Source organism: Chionomys nivalis, chromosome 8, assembly GCF_950005125.1.
Source record: "Chionomys nivalis chromosome 8, mChiNiv1.1, whole genome shotgun sequence".
NCBI classification, from domain to species: Eukaryota; Metazoa; Chordata; class Mammalia; order Rodentia; family Cricetidae; genus Chionomys; species Chionomys nivalis.
In genome coordinates, this window is record NC_080093.1 from 94743606 (window position 1) to 94753033 (window position 9428).

The 9428-nt window shown below is 46.2% G+C and overlaps 1 protein-coding gene across 1 annotated transcript; it reads left to right on the forward strand.

Moving 5' to 3' along the window:
• Positions 1-8417: 8417 nt before the first annotated feature.
• Positions 8418-9428, forward strand: LOC130880720 (olfactory receptor 52E8-like). Its single transcript, XM_057779898.1, has one exon. The coding sequence runs from the start codon at positions 8418-8420 to the stop codon at positions 9426-9428; it is 1011 nt and encodes a 336-aa protein (XP_057635881.1).

Below are 9428 nucleotides of genomic sequence, written 5' to 3' on the forward strand. Positions count from 1 at the left end.
CTGTCCAGGATTTGTGGGCCTCAGAATCACTCTCACTATTTAGTGAAGGAGGGGCGTTCGTGTGAGTGGGTCATCTCTGGTCTATTTTGTTCATGGCTACCTGATCTTTTCATGACAAAGTTCTGTTCCATAGCCTCAGCTGTCTAGAACTCCTTCATTTGCCCAGGATGACCTGGAACTCAAAGCAATTCTCCTTTCTTAGCTTGCCAAATGTTAGCGTTAGAGGCGTGAGCCACAGTACCCAGCTTATCTGCATTCATCTTTGGGAATCTTATATCTGCTTCAGGAAAACACCTACCCATTCTGAACTACTACCAACAGAGCAAGCATCCGTCCCTGCCTTGACGTTCTCTCCCCGTCCCTCTGCATATGTTCCAGTCATTCCTTCATTTGTACACCCATCAAATGTTTATTCTGCATACATCATTGTAACTCAACGATATCAAAGAAAGAGAAAATTTTGGCCCTCTCCAGGAGATCTCCACGTTAGCAATCTATGGTGTGATAATATTCAGTAGTAGTTTCTGACATTCACTACAGGTAAGAACGCCTCACAGAGAACCCAGTGGTTTGAGTGAGAGAGCTCTGGAACCTATTCTAGGATAGAGTTGTAGACTCTCGCTGCTGTTTCCCTGATGTGGGTGATAGAGGGCTGTGGATGGGCAGGTGTGGCTACAATAGAAGACCTCATCTGTGATGGAAAGAAGTTTGAGCTTTTACTCCAAGCAATATTCATTGAAGAATCCAAAGCAAGGAGGTCCATACCATACTGTGCACCATCACCATGCTGCCATGGGAGAGTGTCTGATGCAGTGGCCAAGCAAGCTCCTAGGAGGCTGTTACACTAGTGCAGAGCAGGGAGAGGTGGCTAGGACTGCAAGCGGAAGAGTTGTAGTGAGGCCAGGAATGAGAGAGACCAGGAGGAGAAGAGCTACAACCAGGCGTGGGAGAGACCAGGAGAGCTACAGTCAGGCGTGGGAGAGACCAGGATGAGGAGAGCTACAGCCAGGCATGAGAGAGACCAGGACGAGGAGACCTACAGGCAGGCGTGAGAGAGACCAGGAGGAGAAGAGCTACAGCCAGGCATGAGAGAGACCAGGAGAGCTACAGCCAGACGTGGGAGAGACCAGGAAGAGAAGAGCTACAACCAGGCGTGAGAGAGACCAGGAAGAGAAGAGCTACAACCAGGCGTGGGAGAGACCAGGAGAGCTACAGTCAGGCGTGAGAGAGACCAGGAGGGAAGCTGGGTTTGTATATCAAGGTCAGAAGCAGAAACAAGGTGAATGGCTTTACCAGTGCAAGGGAAGAGGCTGTAATCAGATTGGAGTAGTCAATGACGCTAAAACCTCGGATGGATCAGGGAGGACTAATGGAGCTATCAACTCAGTGCTGTCCAGTGGCTGGTGAATGTTTCCACTTTGGCTGTTTCTTTCTCCAGGTCCTGGGAAGATGGCCCTTGCCTTCAATAGACTGGATATTTCGAGGAGAGGGATGAGGTGTGGTGGAGCACATCTTCAGCATGCCCAGGGCAGGGGTCTAGCTCAGAATGCATGCACAGACACAAACACACACAAAAGTTTTCAATGCACTGAAACGGTGGGGATTGAAAAACCACCATGATGAATTCCCATGGGAAACTTTACCCTCTCTGAGGAGTGGATGGGGTTGGTGTGAGGGAAAGGTACAGGGAGCGGGAGGAAGGACAGGAGGGGGAACTGGGATTGATATGTAAAATGAATTAATACAATTATAAAAAAGAAAACCACCATGAACCTAGCCGAGGATGGAGAGAAGCTTTCAGGAGGTAAATAAAAAACCTTAAATGGCCGGGCGGTGGTGGCGCAAGCCTTTAATCCCAGCACTCGAGAGGCAGAGGCAGGCGGATCTCTGTGAGTTTGAGGCCAGCCTGGTATACAAGAGCTAGTTTTGGGACAGGCTCCAAAGCTATAGAGAAACCTTGTCTCAAAAAACCAAAACAATAAAAATAAAAAAGAAAACCATAGAGGAAAGGAAAGAAAGAGAAGATGTGGCTAAAGTTTGCAAAAAAGAGAGAACATGGAGCCCAGGAAAGGAGAGACTAGAATATGAGTCTTCGTTCAGACCCTCACAGGAGGCAAGAGCAGAAAGCAGCCATGGAATCCTCCAGCCCACCTGAGAACTCTGCCTCCTGTTCTGTTAGTTGAAGCAGAAGCCTTCAGTGATGTGCAGCCTGGGGCCAAAAGAGCAGAGCAGGAAAGGTGAGTCTCAGCAAGAGGGGATGGGGGCTGAGGCCCCGGCTGTGCTGGGTCTCCAGGGACCCCGCATCCACACAGCTTCCTCCCAACTCCCAGCAGATAGCATGAGAGTCAGCAGCCCTGGGGTCGAGTCTGACCTCCCTGGACAAGAGGACAGATGAGACGGGAGTGTTCTGAGCAAGTGGGAAACTTCCAAGTCCTGGGGGTCAGCATGAAATATAAAAGTAGGCATGGGAGTGCTGATCCAAGTTGGAGCTTGTTTGTGGCCTGTATGGAGGTAAATGACCACTAATCAAAGATGTTAAATAGATCACTGAAACGGTCAACTGCTCCGCCATCTGTCCTGCCCATGCTGGATTGCTTTCAGGACCCTGCCCTACCAAAACCTGCAGATATTCAAACTGCTTACGTAAAATGGTATAGTAATCTCATGTAACCTCCACTTGTTCTCCCATATACTTTAATAATTTATAGATACTTATGAGACTTAATACAGTGTAAAAAAAACTATATAAATAATTGTTAAGATGTGCATTTAAGAAATCATAAACAGAGCCGGGCAGTGGTGGCGCATGCCTTTAAACCCAGCACTCAGGAGGCAGAGTCAGGTGGATCTCTGTGAGTTTGAGGCCAGCCTGATCTACAGAGCTAGTTCTGGGACAGGCTCCAGAGCTCTCCAGAGAAACCCTGTCTCAATTAAAAAATAAATAAATAAATAAAAAGAAATCGTGAAAGTAAAGATCTATTAATGTTCAATACAGATGCAATTCTTAGAACTACTTTTAATCTATCGTTGGTTAAAGCATGGGTGGGGTGGCTGACTCTACTGTATGTAGTTCAGAACAATGCCCAAGCTGGAGTCTTTATTATTTATCCAAATAAAAAGACTTTGAAGCCACTGGATGGCAATGATGAAGAAAGAAGCCACCGTTTTGGAAACAATCTTTTTAGAAACATAGGAAAAGCCACTGTGGGGTTGGAGAGATGACTCAACAGTTAAGAGTGAGCACTGGCTACGCTTGCAGAAGACCTAAGTTCAGTTCCCAACATTCATATGATGGCTCACAAACATCTGTAACTACAACTCCAGTGGACCTAACGCCCTCTTCTGGCCTCTGTGGGCACTGCACACACATGGTGCACAGACATACATGCAGCCTAACACTCAAACATGTAAAATAAAACTAATTCCTTTTCTTTGTTTTGTTTTGACTTTGGTTTTTCTTTTTTTAATTGATTTTATTGAGCTCTACATTTTTCTCTTGATTTTGGTTTTTCACACACACAGCGTTTCTCTGTGTAGCCCTGACTGTCCTGGAACTCATTCTATAGGCCAAGCTGGCCTCGAACTCACAAAGATCTTGTCTGACACTGACTCCTAGGTGCTGTTAAAGGTGTGTGCCACAATGGCCAAGCTATAAAATTATCTTTTTAAAAAAGCCATTGATTGGAAGTACTATTCCCAATCAATCTGACTGAGCATCAAGACTGAGATTCTCAGAAAAATATCAAGAAATTTATTTGGAAGTAATCATCTCTTTTTAAAAAATATTAGTTTATTTTTTATGTATGTATATTTACATATATATGTGTGTATATATATGTATATGTATAAACACACATATACACACACCACATGTGTGGGGAAGTGACTGAGGGTTTTGGGTCTCTGGGACAGGAGGTACAGATGGTGGTAAGTCATCTGATGAAGGTACTGATACTGAACCCTAGTTCTTCTCTGCAAGAGCAGCCAGGGCTCTTAGCTGCTGAGCCATCTCTCCAGTCCCAAACTACTATTTCTTATCATATATATTAAACCGAATCTTTCCTTTCCACAAAAGGAACTTGAGCACTTCAAGTACAAAATGAAGATGCTTCATAACACAGTACAAAGTAGTTGGTGTGGGGGTGTGTTTAAAATAATCCTATAAAATGCAACAACAATAAATCCTAAAGGAACCACTGAAATAATAGCAGAATGAAGAGGAACAGATTCATCTGGGTTTCTCCTTGTTCCCTCCCTCAAGTCCCTGCTCCCACGGGTCCCAAGTATAATTACTCAGGCCTCCGCAGACTCACAGATCAGTGCCTTGGAACTGGGCACTGATCACACACCTCAGGCCTGCAGACATTAAATCAAGGCCCGGTAAGTGACACACTTGGAGACTGTTTGCAGGCTGCCGTGGTGAGAACAAGGAATTATGGGAAATTTGGAGGCAGGTGAACCTGAGTTTGGAACCAACTTTACCTTTTACCTTGGGCAAACTTAGGTTTGCATTTCATTCCCAGAACTTAACGCCTGCAGTACATTAAGAATGCTAGTTCGATTCTCGATTCTCTCCACCTCAGTATCTTCACCTATGAGTTACTATAAACAAGTTGACGTTGTCATGGGGAAGGACACTATATGATAAATACCTGACACCGTGTTGCCATGTAGTAAACCCTCTTTTATTGCCACTGAGAGACCCGCTCAGACGTTTCCGGTGCCTTCTCATGAGGGCACAAGGATGCCAAGGTAAGACCAAGAGTTGAAGCCTGGTTCTCTTGCCGGGTAAGACTAGAAAAGTCACTTGAAATCTTTGAATCAGGAAGGTTTGGTTTTCATTTATTCATTCAGCCTCAAAGAGCTCCTTCAAGTTCAATATGATCCCTTTGTACGCTCGTCAGTTCCCACAACACACTTTGTAAATGCCCTGTTCTGTAGACGAATCCATGCTGGGCACTCACAGAGATGAATAAGCCATGATCTCCCCGCTAGAAATGCCTCTGGTCTAGTAAGGAGGTAGATAAACATGTCAGGGACTGCACCATGAGAAGGGCATGCCAAGGGCTCGGCTTGGAAAGGAAGAAGGGAGACTGGGATCTAGAGGAGGAAAAGCTTCCTTTCTCTGATAACACAGCGGACTTTTCATAAGCTGGGGGAACAGAGGGAGACATGGAAGTTGCCCTGAGGTCAGAGAGAGAACAACCATATCTCTCCTAGAACACGGCCACACTGACCACAGGCTTTATAGGGATGAAATGAGCTTTTTTTGGCTGCAGAGGTTATATCACCTCTTAAGGAATCATGTGATGTCTGCAGTCTGTTCATGCCATGGCTGCTCTTCACATCAATCCTCAAAGGACAGTTAGAGTTGTTTATCTTACCCTATTAGTCTGCAGGTTCATACACCATGAAGCCTCCTGCAGTTTCTGCCTGCTCACCCCTGGCTCTCATTCCCACTCCTCTCCCTTTTAAGTCTTTCACGGACACTGGATGTCCTCTCTGCTGTGCCTTGGGACGCTGTCTCACGCCCCACACTTCCATCCCCAGCCTCAATCCTTCACCTGAAGGATTGACTAAAAATAGCAAAACCCTTTGCTTGTGAGTTGCTTAAAGCACCCAAATGCAATTCATTAACTGTACCTTCTAGAACCTCAATCCAGTTCCTCCCTTCTCAGGGTTTGGCAACCCCAACATTATTGTTAGATCTTTACAACCTTGACACTATTGATCATTCTCTTTCTCTCTAAGTGGTTGCTGTGTGACTGATTTGACTCTAGGAAGTTCTTCCTAGCCAGGTAAATGGCAGCCCTCCAGTCTCCCCAGCATGTCTTTTGTCCCTTCTTGGCAGGGTCATTATTCTGCATGCCTAAGATGTTCCTTATGGAATCTATCTGAGGACTCCTAAGACACAGGCAGGAAAACAAATTAAAGATTTATGAGCAGCCTGCCTGTTTTGTTCTCCTTTATACCCTTGGTATATCTAGGAAAAAGGACTATAGGACTGTCTCTTTTGTTCTCCTGTATACCCTCTGGTATATCTGGGAAAGAGGACTATAGGACTGTCTCTTTTGTTCTCCTTTATACCTTCTGGTATGTCTGGGAAAGAGGACTATAGGACTGTCCAATGTCTTCCTAGCTACTGCTCCTCCAGTTTCTTTCCCTCCTTTAGTGTCCACTTCTTGTCTTGTCTGTGACTCGCTGCCAACATCCTCTACAGTCTTTGACAGACTCAACTATGCAGATTTTTATCATTTTGCCACAAAGGTTGTCTGGTCCTCACACAACCCAAGCAATGATAGATCTTCCAAAATATGCGGCCCAAAGCCATGTTCTGGAATTTTCAGGAAAACATCCCAGGGTGGGGGAGTTCCAAACCCACCTCTTCCTGGATACTCCTCCCCAGGAGGATTTGGTGACAAACCCGCCTCTTCTGGCATTCGGAGCGAGTCTTGTCATGACCGCAGGAACACAGACAGAGAGGGAGGAGAGCATTTCTGATACTCCACAGCTCGCAAGGCTTCTCTGCTCTTCAGTGGAAGCCATGGTTATGGCAGGGAAGTGACTAGCTGCTGGGTCTGCCTGGCCATTTTCTGGGGATTCCAGACTTCCAATTCTAAAACCCTAGACAAACCAAGACAAAGTGTGAATCTTGAAATTGTGAAAAAGAGTGCATTGTGGACCAGCTGCCTGGGCACAAATCCAAGTCTCATTTGTTAGTGTGACTTGAACTAGATTTTACCTTTCTGTGTCTCAGTTTCCTTGTTGATAAGATGTTTTTGTTGCTGCTGCTTTGACAGGGTCTCATTATGTAGCCCTGGCTGGCCTGGAACTCACTGTCTACATCAGGCTAGTTTTGAACTTAAAGAGACCTGCTTTCTGTGTTGTGGGTCTAAAGGCATGCATCACCACACTTACTTGATGGAGGAGGATCATCTGTCTATGTGTTACTCTCATTGGTTAATAAAGAAACTGCCTTGGATTTTTGATAGGGCAAGATTTAGATAGGTGGAGTAGACAGAACAGAATGCTGGGAGAAAGAAAGTATAGTAGGTCAGACCCGATGAATCTCAGACCCAAGATGGACATAGGCTAGAATCTTCCCGGTAAGCCACCACCTCGTAGTGCTACACAGTTTATTAGAAATGGGTTAGTCAAGATGTGAGAATTAGGCAATAAGAGGCTGAAACTAATGGGCCAGGCAGTGTTTAAAGGAATACAATTTGTGTGTTGTTATTTCGGGTGTAAAGCTAGCCATGCAGAAGCCGGGCGGGATGAAAGCAGGCCTGCCTGCAGCTCATCACTACACTTACTAAGCTGAAGACTTTTTTACTGGATTTATTTATTTAATTATATGTGTACAAGCACCTCACTCACATCCATGTCTGTACATTGTGTGTGCCAGGGGTCTGCAGAGCTCAGAATAGGGCTTTTATTCCCTGGAACTGGGGCTATAGGCAGATGTGAGCCATCATGTGGGTACTGAAAACTTAACCTGGGTCCTCCGGAAGAACAATAAATGCTGAACCATTTCTACAGCTTCCCAAGTGAAGATTTTTTTTTAATTTATTTCTGAAATTACTTGAAACATCTTTTCTGATGTATAAATACTATCAGAGAGGCACGACCTGGATGTACACCTCCTTCCAGTCCTCATCCATGTACCTAAGCAAAGCCCTAGGAAGGTCTGTGCGCCTCTGCACTCGGCACTCTGGTGAACCTTGCTTTCCCTGGACTCATCCTGGGGAAGGAAAGCAAGCTCCCAGGACAAGGCAAGGCAGGAGGTACTGCCACCAGACTAGAAGGCTGAGGAAGGGACCAGACTCTGCAGCCTGGTGCCTTAGGCCCCAGAAAACCACTTTCCTCAGGAACTTTCCCCTGGCCTACCTAGTGTGCCTTGAGCACATAGGAAAGTCAACTGATTCTGGCTGATTCTGCTCCTCAGTTTGAATCCTTATTTGGGTCCTTTCCCAGATTTCCTGGAACAAATATTCTTTATATACTTTCTTGTCCTCCTAGCTAAAGATTTTTTATTGTTTTACCTCCGAACATCACTTTCACCCTCTCATATACCACATCTAATCTTCTGTCTAACATTTTATCCAACAATAAAACACCTATAAAATCCCCCAAACATATATAAATGTATCCCATGCATTTATATTTTACACAGAGAAAACCAGGAGCTCCCTGAGGACAAGGAATGTCTTATTCATCTGTGTTGCTCCCCAAACACCTGGCGGTGTCCATGTCTGCTCCCAAGCAACACACACACACACACACACACACACACACGCACGCACGCACACACACACACACGTAGCGTTTCACCATGCCAGCCTCGGGCTCCTAAAATAACCATTTTGTTCTATCAGCCTCTGATTCTCACGCGTGGTGCCAGCCCAGGAGCAGAGTCAATGGGTGAGGAAGGAAATGCCAGCATCTTCAACTTTTCCTACACCAACTTCCTCCTGGTGGGCTTCCCTGGACTGCGCGAGTGGCGCCCCCTTCTGGTCCTGCCTCTTTCCTTCCTCTACGTGTCCATCATTTCTGCAAATGCCTTAGTCATCCATACAGTGGTGGCCCAGAGAAGTCTGCATCAGCCTATGTACGTGCTCATTGCCCTGCTCCTGGCTGTCAACATCTGCGCCTCCACAACTGTGATGCCTAAAATGCTAGAAGGCTTTGTGCGCTACGCCAATCCCATCTCGCTACGTGGCTGCCTGGTACAAATGTTCTTTATCTACTTTACACTCCTTCTGGACTACAATCTCCTGTTAGCCATGGCCCTCGATCGCTACGTGGCCATTTGTCACCCACTTCGCTATACAGAACTGATGACCTCTCATTTACTGGGCCTGATTGCTACCTTCGCTCTGACACGGAGCCTAGGAGTAGCAGTGTCCCTAGTGGTAGTAACTGCCACAGCCCGATTCTGCAGGACGTCGGTGATACAGCACTTCACCTGCGAATACATTGCACTGCTGAACATAGCTTGTGGAGACCTGACCTTCAACAATCGGTTGGGATTGGCTATGCGGTTGGTCACCGTGACCTTTGACCTGACCTTATTGGGAACCTCCTACACCCGTATCATCTACGCTGCCTTCCGGATCTCTTCTGGGGGAGCCCGAGCCAAGGCCTTGCACACTTGTGGGTCCCACTTACTGGTCATCCTCACCATCTATCTTTCTGGTCTGTCTACTTCCATTGTCTTTCGAGTGGCCAAGACTGTGTCTCAAGACGTCCAGAACCTACTCAGTGCCATATACCTGCTGCTCCCAGGAGCCTTGAATCCTCTCATTTATGGGATGAGAACTAAGGAGATCCGGCAACACATAGAGAAAATACTCTGTGGAAAGCGGTCACCCCAAGACATCAGAGAGAAGTCAGAGAACATGAGAGGGGAGAGGGAGTTACCCGGATAG

Coding starts and splice junctions, on each gene's coding strand:
- LOC130880720 (XM_057779898.1), top strand. CDS start 8,418: ATGGGTGAGGAAGGAAATGCCAGCATCTTCAACTTTTCCTACACCAAC.